The 13,082-nt window shown below is 69.3% G+C and overlaps 2 protein-coding genes across 4 annotated transcripts in view; both read right to left on the reverse strand.

Annotated features, from left to right (window-relative positions):
- CASKIN1 (CASK interacting protein 1) overlaps positions 1-3,916 on the reverse strand; it is a 31,702-nt gene extending 27,786 nt beyond the window's left edge. The window contains exon 1 of one of the 2 annotated variants that reach the window (XM_064390799.1): positions 3,643-3,916. In XM_064390799.1, the coding sequence (XP_064246869.1) occupies positions 3,643-3,736 (94 nt within the window). In that variant the 5' untranslated portion in view covers positions 3,737-3,916. The remainder of the gene's footprint in view (positions 1-3,642) is intronic. The other variant, XM_064390801.1, reaches the window with a different exon arrangement.
- A 2,219-nt stretch (positions 3,917-6,135) lies between these two features.
- On the reverse strand, positions 6,136-12,764 carry LOC135281706 (hexosaminidase D-like). Of its 2 annotated transcripts, none has more exons than XM_064390806.1 (15): positions 12,608-12,764; positions 9,858-10,062; positions 9,558-9,663; positions 9,202-9,433; positions 8,983-9,092; positions 8,587-8,674; positions 8,349-8,513; positions 8,082-8,265; positions 7,809-7,880; positions 7,497-7,701; positions 7,315-7,397; positions 7,042-7,120; positions 6,776-6,877; positions 6,564-6,653; positions 6,136-6,455 (listed from the first exon to the last, which is right to left on the reverse strand). In XM_064390806.1, the coding sequence occupies exons 3-15, from the start codon at positions 9,650-9,652 to the stop codon at positions 6,272-6,274; spliced, it is 1,689 nt and encodes a 562-aa protein (XP_064246876.1). In that variant the 5' UTR covers positions 9,653-9,663; positions 9,858-10,062; positions 12,608-12,764; the 3' UTR covers positions 6,136-6,271. The 2 variants fall into 2 exon arrangements, with proteins under 2 accessions (XP_064246876.1, XP_064246877.1); XM_064390807.1 differs by having other exon boundaries at positions 6,282-6,455; positions 6,572-6,653.
- Positions 12,765-13,082: the final 318 nt, after the last annotated feature.

A 13,082-nucleotide genomic window follows, 5' to 3' on the forward strand; every position in this document is an offset into this window, starting at 1 on the left:
CACCACAATTGGATTTGCATCTGCCCTGCCTTTTACTGCATGGAAATTGAATTGTAAAATGTCAAAGACATTTCCTAACTGCGCCATATTAGCCCGGTTTTATTAAATACTGTTATCAGAGCAGATTATGAATGCAATCAACTGCAGGCAAGAAAACCCAGAATTAACTGGCCACTGTGCAGGAGGACACACCGGAGGGCAGGAGGCAGCCCATGCCCCCAGGCGCTCTGGCTCTGCTCCCCACCATCCCCAAATCCTGGAGCACCGGTGAAGGAACGTCCCCACCCAGGCAGTGCAGCTCCACTCACATCCCAGGATGGCTCCCCAGGGACAGCAGCACCCTGGGGGTTCTTGCTGAGCTTTGAGGGCCCTTCCTAGGCAGGGCAGGACCTGCTCCCTGCACATGGCAGCAGGGCTGGGACCGATGGGACAAGCCCTGAGGTGCCAGAGCTGCTGCCGGTGGCACACAGGGCAGGATGCAGAGCCCTGCACAGGTGGCACAGGTGGCAGTGCAGGAATGGGGATCTCCTGCCCAGTGGGGACACACTGAGAGCTGCCCAGGCCTCGGCACCAGCACCCCGGGCAGTGGGGCCAGGCTGGGCTGGCTTACCCAGGGCTACCCTGACGTGGCAGGACACAGGGGATGCAGAGCTCTGTGCCCAGCCCTGATCCCAGCCAGGCAGTGTGACCCCAACACCCACAGCACACCAGGACATGAGTCCTGATGGCAACCTGGGGCACCAGGATGGCACTGAGGACCAGGCATGGGGAGGGCACACAGTCCCTCAGGACACAGCCCTGGATTCCCCCCACACGGCCAGCTCCTGCCATGCTGGGTGCTCGTCCTGGCACTGCAGGGCCACGTGTGGGGACATCTCCTTGGCCACACGAAGCTGCCATGTGTGGAAGTGCTTTACAGGGCCCCCCAGCCTGGCAGGAGGAGAAACTGGAGCAGAGGATGCAGCCCTTGGCTGGAGGTCCCACACTCAGCACCGGCAGCACCGCACAGGAGCTGTGGATGAGCCCTGGCAGCACCGGCCCCACGGGAAGGAGCCAGCCTGCTCCAACCCTCCACAGCCACGGAACTGTGGATCCTCTGCATGGCACAGCATGGCACAGCTCATCTCCCACCGCCCGGAGCCCCAGGTGCCCAGCACAGGGGTGGCACAGTGGGCACAGTGCTCCTGGAGACACCCCACGGTCCCATCCCATCCCACGGCGCTGGAGCCGAGGGGAAAACGCCAAGTCACCACATTTCTTCGAGGTAGCACCGAGAAGGAGGGGAAAGGGAGGGAAACAGTTCGCTGCCAAATCCCTGCATCTGATTTGCGCAACTTTCAGACAACCTCATCAATTATGGATGCCCGGGAAGCAGGCGCGGTGCGCGCTGCGGCCGACCCGGCCCGAACCCGCACTCGCACCAAACGGGGCCCCCTGTCGCCATGGCAACCCGCGCTAATTCACACAAGGATTTTTAAAATCTCGTCTATTAAACCCCACATGAATAGGATATTATCCAGATAACAGAGCTAAGTTACAAATGTTGCTGGTGCGCGGGGAGCGCCGCGGGCGCGCGTGGGACCGGAACTTGGAGGGGACGTGGGGACACCACGGCGTGGGGACACCACGGCGTGGGGACAGCCCTGCTCGCTGCTCTCACACTCCCTGCACCACTCCAGCCCCAGCCATGGCCACAGGTACTTGAGCACCCCAGGCTGGGAGCGTGGCACCCATGGCACATGTGGCACCCACTGCCACAGCGGAGAGCGGGGTCCAGTGGGGAAATGGCCCCAGATGAGCCTGGCACTGGCACTGGGGGGTCCAGCAGAGCTGGAGATGGGCAGCCCAGCATCAAACGGGGTAAGCACCCACCCCAAGAGCAAGCTCGGCCCCACTGGGTGTCCCTAACCTGTGACCCTGGCACAGAGAGCACTGCTGGCCATCCTGCCTGGTGTCCGGAGGGCTCAGCCCCGGCAGATGCAGCCCTGGGAAGGACAGGGATGCAGGAGAAGGTGGTGGCACTCAAGCACCTCTGGTTGTTGCCACAGCAACACCAGCTGTGTGCCCAGGCCAGCAGGGAGTGGAGAGGGGTGTGTGGGGACACTGCTGGGCACAGGCCAGGCGTTGTCCCCATGCCCACACTGCCCCAAGAGGCCACGGCAGCAGCAGGGTCTGGGGTGGGCTGGGATGAAGCAGGCTCTGAGCTGCAGGTTCTTCTTGCCCTGCACAGTCCCTCAGCAGTGACAGCAACGGTGGCACTGGGGGCATGGGGGACACCACGCCAGCCCTGCCTGGCACAAAGAAACACATGCTGGCCCCATGTGGCACTGTGGACACGGTGGATGCAATACCAGAGCTGGGACATGGGGAGTGCCATGCCAACCCTGCTCAGCACCAGGACATGGGGCACCACGCTTGGCCAGGAACAGCCCTGCATGACCAGGGACAGGGGACACCTCACCGTCCTGCACAGCTCCAGGGGTGCCCACATCTGGGGGGTGCCAGCCCTGCAGAGAGGGGCAGTGGGCACAGCCATGGAGGCACCGTGTGTCCAGTGACCCAGAGGCACCCGAGAGCTCCCCGTGGTCCCTGCCCGTGCCCAGGGATGGTCCCCGGGCGCCCAGCTCGTCCCCGGCACCAGGCCTGAAACCTGCGGCTGCATCAGCACCATGAATTATTCAGTCCCGGGCGGAACGCCTCGACGGAGCAGTTCCATCCTACAGCGAGTAGATACTCATGGAGCTACACACACGTACGCCCGGAGACACACACGCACAGCCACACGCACACCCCCGCAGCTCACACCTGGCCACGCACCCGCGGAACCGGGCACGGCCAGCCCCGGGGACACACCGGGAGCCACCCGCGGAGCCGGGCACGGCCAGCCGCGGGGGCACACCGGGAGACACCCGCGGAGCCGGGCACGGCCAGCCGCGGGGACACACCGGGAGACACCCGCCGAGCGACATCCAAACACCCCCTCGGCGAGAAACACCAGCAGCCCAGCCAAACGCGCAGATGCCAGGGTACACACCGCCACGCAAACACCCCACGCACCCAAACACAGCCGCACACGCAGCGCGGCAGCGCGGACACACGCAGAGGGGCGCGGGCACCGAGCCCCGCCGCTCTCCCGCGCGGCCCGGGCACACTCGCTGCACGCACACGCAGACGCGCCCGGCCGCAAACCCTGCCTAAACCCCCGGGAGCACCGGGCCCGGCTCCGGGGGGTCCGGAGTTGCTCCGGGGTACGGGGCGAGGCCAGCCCGGCCGGAGCCCGACCGCGCCGGGGGTGCCCCGGGACCGGCGAGCAGAGCCTCAGCAGCGCCCGGGGATGCTCCGAGCCCCTCGGCGTGCTCAGACCCACGCCGGGCAGCGCCCCCCGCCCCTCCCGGGGCGCCGCCGGGGGTCCTCGGCACGTCTACGGTCCCCGCCCGCCTGCAGGAGCCGCAGGCGGGGAAGGGCCGGGGATGCTCCCGGGGCGGGCAGGGCGGCATCGCGGCCGGGCCCCGGGAGCAGCGCTAGGATGCGGCCCCGAGCCGCCGCGCCCGCTGCTGCGACGCCGGTGGCCGTGCGTGCCCCCCCCCCGTATGTCCCCCCGCCCCGCCGCCCCCCGCCCGGCCCCGCCGCCGCCGCACTCACTGGCTTTGCCGGGCTTGGGCCTCTGCAGCAGCTTCTGCACGGCCGCGATGTCCTCCGCCTTCACCGCCTGCACCAGCTCCTGGTCCTTGCCCATGGCTGCGCCGCGCCGGGGCTGCCGGCTGCGGGCTCACGGCCCGAGCATCCTCCGCGGCGCGGCGCGGCGAGGGGCGGGGGGCGGCGGGGGGCGGCGGGGGGCGGCTCGGCACGGCTCGGCTCGGCACGGTGCAGCCCCCCCGCCCAGCCCGCCCGCTCCGGAGGCGGGGGCGGGGGCGGCGGCGGCGGCGGGCGCCCGGGGCGGGGCGCGGCGGGGCGGGGGGGCCGCACCGGGAGCGCGGGGGGCAGCGCGGGAGAGGAGGAAGAGGAGGAGGAGGACGAGCAGCAGCAGGAGGAGGAGGAGGAGGAGGAGAGGGCGGGGGCCGCCCGGTGCTGCGGGCGGAGCGCGGGGATCCCCCTCCCCGGTGCCGGGCCCGGGGGACGCCCCGGTGGGAGCCGCCGCGCAGCCGTGGCGTGTAACGAGCTCGAGGGTCTCAGCAGCCGGAGGGGACGGGGGCAACGCGGCTGCTCGGCGAGGATCCCGGGGGGGTCCAGCAGACCCCTCCCGGGGCACCCCCTGCTCCCCAGCCCGGCCCCAGGGTGCCCTTCGCCGCTCCCCGTCCCGCGGTGCCGGTAACGGAAACCGGGCAGGAGCAGCCTCCTTTATTCCTGTAAATAAAGCGCTCATTACCGCGTCATTTTCCACTTTTGTTGACACAATGGCCGGTGACATTCGTCCCTTTCACTTTTAAGGCTGAAATGACCGAGACATTACAGCTGTGCAGGGTTCCCGGCTGTGCCGGGGGCTGAGGAAGCTGAGGAACCCGGTAGGAAATGGGGCCAGTGATGGACGAGGCGCTGATGTCCCCGCGGTGCCACCAGGGCAGAGCGCGGACACCATTCCCACGAAACCGGCCCAAATCTCTGCCCTCCCGGGCAGTTCCCAGCTCAAAGCCTGGCGCGGTCCCGGCTCCAGCCGGCGCTGGGCACACGGGGCCGGGAGGCTGCTCCAGGCTGGCACCGAGGGTGCGGTCACGGGGCCGCAGGGTACGGGGGCAGGGAGCTGCAGCCCCGTGTGAGCCCCCGTGGCACACGGGGAGATGGAGGAGGGACCCCAGCTGCCCCCGGTGCCCCCCGAGCCGGAGCCCAAGAGTCCCCGCACAGCCCCCCGCTCCCGCCCGGGCCCATCTCCGGGCTGACCCCCCCTCGGGGATGGCGGGGTCGGTCTCCTCTCCCCACCCCCACTTTCCAATCCAGGACATTTGGGTTGCCAGCACGGAACGCCGTCTAATCTGCCCTCTAATCCCGCAGCCGGGCGCCGCGCGGGGCCCTGAGCCGCGGCCGGGCTCCCGGGGCTGGGGGCTGGGCCAGGGGCTCCGGGGGCTTCCTCGGCATCTGCCACCACCTGAGAACAGCCGCAGCGCCTCGACAAAGGTCCCTTTGTGCCCCACGGCTCCCTCCTGCTGGGCTCCCAGCCCGGTCACCCAGCACCGACACGGACGGGGCAGCTCCTGCCCCCGCGGGCACCGGGCACCGGGCAGCGGCACCTCCGTGACCGGGGCGCGCCACGGGCCAGCGGGGCCGCGCCGTGGGGCCGGTGGGAGCACCAGCGCTGTCCCTCCTCCCGCCCGAGCCGGGCTTTGCGGGAGGAGCTCCAGCCTGGCGTTCCTGCGGCTCCCTCGGGCTCTTGCCAAGTCGGGTTGGTCTTTGCAGAGCAGAAGAATGTGCAGTGAAATGTCCCCGCTCCTGCCCTGCACACGCCGGGAGAAACCAGCGCCCGGAACGGGCAGAGCCCGGGGCACGGGGGGTTTGGGATGGGCGCTGTGGGCAACAGGCACGTGGAAATCTGACTGTGGGAACCGGAGCAGCAGCAGCAGCAGGAGGGCTCATCCCACGCGGAGATCCCCACGCATCCCCCCAGCACAGCTGCCTTTCCGATGGGAAAGCAGCACAGCAGGGCCCCTGCCCGGGCTGGGGAGAGGGGGGCCTGGAGCACACGGGGCCCGGGCGCTGGAATAACAGAGAAAAGGAAGAGATGAAGGCAGAGTTTGGAGGTGAAGGAGCCGCCGCTGTGCTCACAGCCCTCCCAGCGATCAGGGAGTCACCGAGGCTGAGCAGACACAGCGCTGGGGAGCGGGGCTGGTGCGAGCCTGGCAGGGCCCCTGCTCATCCCTCTGCCCCTGCCCTGCCCCAGGTGCCAGCCTCGCCTGGCACACGCAGCAGGCAGCAGGCACACGCTGGATCCCGTGCGGGGAGGGCACGGCCGCCTCGAGGCCAGCACAGGCACACGGCTGTCCCCACCAGCTCTGTCACACGCTGCCCCGTGCCTGCCAACCCCTCCGGCTCCACCCGAGCCTGAGCAGGGCCCGGGAGCTGCCCCTGGGTGGAACCCAGCCCTCCACACCAGCCTCCCTGTCCCTGCACGGGGGGCAGAGCCGTGCCCCCCAGCCAGCAGCAGTATCTACGAAAATACTTTATTGCGGGGGGGAGTGCAGGGGCTCTGTACAGTGCAGACAGCAGCAGCGCTGTCACCAGCAGACACACACACGGTGGTGGCCCCCAGGGCAGGGGGCAGCGGGAGCCGGGGCTGCAGCCCCTACGTGGCCTTGGGCCGCCCGTTGAGGCGGATGATGGCCCGGTAGTCCCGCACCAGGTCCCGCAGCTGGTCCAGGTAGGGGTTGACGTTCTCCTCCATCCACTCCTCCACCGTGTCAGGGAAGTAGATCCTCTCCAGCTGGGCACGCAGCTCACGGACAAAGCTCTCCCAGTCCTCGTGGAGCCTGGAGGGGCGAGAGCAGGGGTGCAGCTCCCTCCCGAGAGACCCCTCCCAGCCCCATCAGACCCCTCCCAGCCCCATCAGACCCCTCCCAGCCCCCAGCACCACCTACTTTAGCACCTTGCTGCCAAAGCTCTCCATGTTGCGGGGGTTCCCAAACTGGCGTTTCCTGTGGTAGGGGCTGAACCAGCCCTTGATGGCACTGGAGAGGCACGAGGGACATGGGGACACGGGGGCCACCGGGGAGCTGCACACCAGGCAGGTCCCCTGCCATGGAAATGCATGGCCGGAGGCACCAATGCCACGGCTCCCCCTGCCCCTTACCTCTCCTCCTCCAGCGCCTTGAGGATGCTGTCCTTCAGGTGCCCATTAACCTGCTCCACCATGTGGTAGATCTCCGCACCGGGGAACGCCCCCCTGCCCTCGCTGGGGACAGGGAGGGGAAGGTGAGGGCTCAGCACGTGGCGGGCACAGGGCTGGCTGAAGCCCAGCACCCTGGCAGGTCTGGGACAGGGCATTTGGGTGACCAAGCCCCTGCCTCCCCCCAGTGCATCCCTCCTGATGCAATTGCCTGACCCCGTGCCACGTACCAGGTGCTCTGCTCCAGCTGCACGCCCTCCAGGCCCAGCACATCCAGGACCTTCCTCTTCGCCTCTTCCGTGAAGCCCCCTGGGAGGGCAAGGAAAGGGACAGAAGAGCTTGGGACAGGTCACCATCAGGCTCAGCCCAGCTTCAACGGAGTGAGCTGAAGCCCTTCCTCCTCTGGCTCCCTCCTCCCCCGGTGCCCTGCCCAGCAGGACGGGCTGTGCCAGGCAGTGGGAGGGGGGGTGAGCCCGGCCGTGCCAGCAGGGCTGGGGGCTCACCGTTCACCAGGGTCTGCAGGCAGATGGCCAGAGAGGGGATGCTGACGGGCAGCAGCTCGCAGAGCACCGAGTAGTGATCATACCTGCGGGACAGGAACAGGGACAGGGACAGGAACAGCCACCACCGTGCCAGCAGGGCTCTGTGGGCACCGGGAGGGCACGGGGGTCCCACCTCCCCTTACCTCTGCCAGCCGGTGAGCACGACGCCCTGCAAGCGCAGCGGGGCCAGCCGCGGCACGGCCTGCATCACCTTCAGCCAGCTCAGGTGGTTTTTCAGGTGGTAGCCGAGCGGGGGCCAGGCCTGCGCCGGCCCCGTGGTGCCCTTGAAGGCGCTGGCGAACCACACGGCCTCGAAGCCGCTCTCCACGTACTTGGTGAGGAACGGCACTGCGGCGGGACAGGCGCGAGCCACCAGTGCCGCCGTGCCCAGGAGGCTGCGGGGGGCTCGGGGGGGATCCCCCCACCGCCCCCGGGGGCCTGGCACGTCGCCTTACCGATCTGCTCAGCCTCGAAGTCGGGCGCGTAGAACCACACCACGGGAGAGACGTGCTTCGCTATCCCGGACTCTGCGGGGACAGCAGAGGGGACATCAGTGCCAGCAGCAGGAGGGAGCTTCGGGCTCCTCACGCCTCCCCCACGAGACCCACATTCCCCCAGAGCAGGGCATGGGCTCTTGCTGGCACTGGGCACGATGCCGGGGTGGGCACAGGGTGGATGCCACTGAGGAGCCTGGCACAGGTGCCACCACAGCCGTCCCCGTCCCTCACCCCGCAGCGCTCCCACGCTGATCTTCCTCAGCATGTCGTCCCACATGAGCACCCGCAGCCCCCAGTACTGCGCCGTGAGGAAGCCCAGGACCTCCTTGATGTGCCTCAGGTACATGGTCCCCACGTCGCCCTTGTTGTGGCTCATCCAGTTCTTGGAGTCCATCCCCTCCCCGAGATGGAAAACCTGGAAGGTTTGGGGGAAGGGGGATGCTCAGCAGCCCTGGGAGCACCCCCAGTGCCTGGGGTCCCTGCAGAGCCCCTGCCCACCTCGTCTGCACCGATGTGGATCCAGGTGGAGCGGCGGTGCTTCTCCACCACCTGAGACAGGATGCTCTTGAGCAGGGCCAGCGTGGCGGGCACGTGCGGGTTGAAGCTGTTGGGGAAGCGCTCGACCTCCCGCAGGTGCTGGTACTTCTCGTGCTTGAGGATGAACTGCGGGCAGGAGCCATCAGGGGGTGTCCAGGGGAGCCCCTGAGCTCTGGGGAGCAGGACTGGGACCCCGTACCTCCACGTGGCCAAAGGTCTGCACCAGGGGAACCACCTCGAGCTTGTGCTGCTCCGCCAGCTGCTGGATGCGCTCGATGTCCTCCTCGCTGGGAGGGCAGGGACAAGCTCAGCAGGGATGCCAGGGCAGAGGGCAGAGCGTGGGGGCACTTCCCCCTCCTCCCCCTCCTCTGGCACCCTGCCCACATGGCCCCACAAACGTGTGCACTTTACTGAGGGGCACAAACATCGACCTGTCAGGGCAGGAACACCTGCTGCTCTGCCTAGCAGCACGGCCTGGCACTCTGACCGTGGTTATCGTGGGCACAGTGCCCGGTGGGTCACACCCAGCCCCTGCACACGGGGACCTGCAGGGCCCACGAGCCCCACAGCCAGCTCGGCACACAGCCCTGCTCACCTGTAAGCGTACGGGGACCTGAGGGTTTCCAGCTCTCCCTTGAAGGGGAACATGTCCTCGTACTCGATGAGGACGCCGTTGGCTCCCAGCTGGGCCAGGAGGGGGAACACCTGCAGGGTGGGCAGCGTGGGCTCAGCAGTGGGGGTGGCACAGCCCAGGTGTCAGCAGGGGCCCAGCCCCATCGGTGCATCCCCTCTCCCTGTCCCTGGGCACCCTCACCTGTTCCAGGTAGGAGACTCTGGGCGCGGCTCCCTTGAGGTCCAGGTGGACCAGCCTCATCTCGGTGGCACTGACATCCCTGGGGACCTGCTGCTTTTGCTTCAGGGTCATTATCTTTGCCGCAGGGACCTCCAGAACCTGGCTCTGGGGGATGACATCCTGGACGACGTCACCTGTGTCCCCCCAGAACCCGCTGTCCTTGCTGACGTGCTTGTGCAGCTCCAGGGTAAAGCTGCAGGGATGGGGGTGTCCGTGGGGCTGTGGGGGCACCAGCTGCCCCCAGCACCAGGCACCACACGAGCACAGCCCGGGGAGTGCCACCCCCCGGCCCCCCGGGGGTCCTGCTGTCACCTCACCTGTCACGGAAGAGGAACTTGATGCCAGCCAGGGCCACGAGGAGCAGCACGACGAGGCGCAGCAGGTTCAGCCGGTGGCTCCGCTGGAAGGCCATCTCGGGGCTCTCTGGGGACACACACGGGGTCTGCTACTCCACAGGGACCCCAAGCACAGGGGAGCCCACCCAGCCCCACGTACCGTGCCCTGCTCCCCTGCCCGGGGCAGCGTGACACCCAGAGAAAGGCGACATGGGGGCAGCCCCTCTGGCCAGCCCGGTGCCCGTCGGGGACGTGCCCGGCGGTGCCCCGTGTCCCTCCTACCTCGTGTGCCCCAGCGCGGGGCCAGCGCCGGCTCCGCCTCTCGCTCTGCCCGCAGGGGTGAGGCCGGTGCCCGAGCAAACAGGGCGGTGGCTGCAGCGCCGGTCCCCGCGGGGATCCCCAGGGGCTGCCGGGTCACCCCCGAGCCAGGGGCCGTGTCACAGGGCGGCTGCGTGGGGCGGCATCACGGGGAGGGCACGGTGCATCCCTGCGGGCAGGGAAGAGGTGATCGGGAGCCACCCGGGCACCTGCCAGCACTGGGGTGGCACCGGCACAGCCACGGCACTGGCAGGGGGAGGATGGCAGCCCGGAGCCCTTTGGCACCCGCAGGGGCTGTGCGAGAGGCAGCACGGATCCTCCCGGGAGCCACCCTCAGGCACTTCTGCCCGTTCTGCCTCTTGTTTCCCTGGTTCTGGAGTGTTCGGTGAGGGCAGGGGCAGCACAGCGCCCCCGGCCCCATGGAACTGCCCCTGCTGCCACCAACACTGCTGGTGAGCTCCTGGTGAGCTCCTGGTGAACTGGTGAGCCCCTGGTGAGTTCCTGGTTAACTCTTGGAGAGCTCCTGGTGAATTCCTGGCTAGCTCCTGGCAAGCCCCTGGTGAGCTCCTGGTGAGTGCCTGGTGAGCCCCTGGCGAGCTGCCACCCAAACACACCCGGCTCAGGGTTGATCTCAGTGCCAGCACTCTGGGGAAGCACAAAGCAGGCTCTGGCAGCGGCGGGTGCCCAGGCGCTCAGCTGATCGCCAGGGTTCTGTTTGCGTTGCCAGAGCGGCGGCCCCGTGGCCCCGAGGGAGCCTTTCCCAGACACAGCCCCGAGCCCTCCCGAAGCCTCTGCGGGTGCGGGACCCCCCCGGGCAGCGGGACGCGCTGTGCTGGCTGTCCCCAGAGCACCAGGCCCCAGCAAGGCCGGGTCACAGCGCGGTGCAGGAGCCGGAGCATCCCTGCTCCATCCCCGCGGGTACCCAGGCCTCGGTGCCAGGGGCAGGAGGAGGAGCAGGAGATGGTTTTTGGGGATCAGGGTGCTCCCTGCGCTCCTTCCCTCGTGGCACTGCAGCTCCGGTGCTGCGGGGGACAAAAGTGGCTCCCGCTGCCCGCCGTGCCCAGCTCGGGATATTCCTGGCAGCTCCGGCACAGCCCGCAGGGATGTGCCAGGCTGGAGAGGGCTGCCAGCCCTGGGGTCACCACTGGCTGCACAGCAAGGCACCGAGGGCACACAGGAGGGCTCAGCGGGCACGGGGAGCCCAGCACCCAGGAAGGCCATAAATATGCCAAGTGCTAATGGCGCTGTCATGGGAACACAGCGCCTGATCGGAGCGGGGATAAATATTTAGACAGACGCTGTCAGCTCGCCAGGATCGGGTGTTTTTAATGCACGTTATCTCATTTAAATAGGGCAGGTTCCCAGGGCACTGCCAGGGCGAGGGTGGGCGCTGGAGTCCCGAGGGTGCCGGGGACAGCCAGGGGCAGTGTCCCTGCGCTGTGGGCACATCCCTGGGGGCTCAGCCGGTGATGCCGCCCCCAGCCCGGCACCTCGCCGCGAGCACCGCTGTGTTCCTGAACATCACTGCTGCTGCCGCGGGGATGTCCGGACCGACAGCGCTGCACCGGCGGGGGGCGAGCAGGGCCCGCGGCCCCCGACCCCTCCCTGCGCCACCGGGGCTTTGCTGCCAGCCCCGCAGCCAGCCCCGCTCCCCGCTTACCCCCAGAGCCCCGAGGAGGAGGATGGAAGGAAATCAGCCCAAAGCTGCGCCTGGAGATGGCACGGCCGTGCGGGGAGGGAGCCCAGTGCCCGGGGGTGGCAGTGCCACTGCGCTCCCCGGGCTGGCAGCGGGGGTTTCGGGTGCCAGCCGGCTGCCCCCAGCCCCGCTCCGGTGCTCCCGGTGTCCCCATGCCGTGTCCCGGCACCCCCGGCAGGGCAGCCCTGGGGAGCCCTGCACACGTCGGGAACACGCTCACACACACGTGCACACGCTCACGTGCTTCCAGAGCGTTCCACGGGCAGCCTGGCCGCCACCAGCCCGTGCTGCCAGCCCGTGCCACCGCCAGGACCCTCGCCAGGGCCACGGGGCTGCAGCCCCGCAGCCGGGGAGTCCCGCTGCAGGTCCCTGTGGGGCCGCGCCCCAGGGCAGCGGGAGGGGGCTGTTCCCTCATCCCCGGGCAGAACCGGTGCCTACCCCATGCCAGGGCCCTGCAGCACACACAGAGCAGCCCCTGGGCACAAGGGACCCTTTGCACCCCCCACCCGTCCCTCTGTGCTGCGGGGCACCCCCCGCACCCCGCAAACCCGGCACACCCCACAACGCCCCGCGCCAAGGACATCCCCCGGGCAGCCCCGCTCTGCAGGGCACGCTCCGGGCTCGGCTGGGCACCCCTGCAGCCCCGGGCACCCCTGTGCCTCTGCGGGCATCCCTGTATCCTGCCTGGCATCCCTGTATCCTGCCAGGCATCCCTGACTCCTGCCTGGCATCCCTGCACCACACCCCTGCATCCTGCCAGGCACCCCTGCATCCTCGCAGGCACCCCTGCATCCTGCCTGGCACCCCTGCATCCTGCCAGGCAGCCCTGCATCCTGCCTGGCATCCCTGCATCCTGCCTGGCACCCCTGCATCCTGCCTGGCACCCCCGCATCCTCCCCGGGCTCCCCGCGGCCCCGGCCCCCGCATCCCCCCGCGCATCCCCGCATCCTCCCGGCGCCGGTCCCCCCGCGGCTCCGGCACCCCCGGCCCCGAGCATCCCCCGCTCCCCGGCCCTTACCGGCAGCGCGGGGCGGGCGCGGCACCGCCGGGAGCGGGCACGGGCACGGGCACGGGCACGGGCACGGCCGCCGCCGCTCTTAAAGGGCCCGGAGCCGCCGGTGCGGCGAGCGCGGAGGGAGCGCCGGGCCCCGCACCCGCCGCGCACAGCGGGCACCGTGCCCGGCGCCCCGGTGCCATCCTGACCGGGCGGCACCGGCACCAGGGCGGCCCCGGGGCGGCTCCGCCGTGCCCGGTGTCGGTGCCCGGTGCCCGGTGTCGGTTCCCGGTCAGGCTCGGTGTGTGCCCGGTGCCCGCCCCGCCCAGCAATGCCCGGTGCCCAGCTCTGTGCCCGGAGCCCGGTGCGTGTCCCGTGCCCCAGGTCCTGTGCCCAGTGTCAGTCCCGTGTACTGTGTCCCATGCCCCATACTTGGCACCCGGTGTGTGCCCTGTGCCCAGTGTTTGTTCCATATCCCAATCCCAATCCCATATGCCAT

Source organism: Passer domesticus, chromosome 15 (genome assembly GCF_036417665.1).
Source record: "Passer domesticus isolate bPasDom1 chromosome 15, bPasDom1.hap1, whole genome shotgun sequence".
In the NCBI taxonomy this organism is placed as follows: Eukaryota; Metazoa; Chordata; class Aves; order Passeriformes; family Passeridae; genus Passer; species Passer domesticus.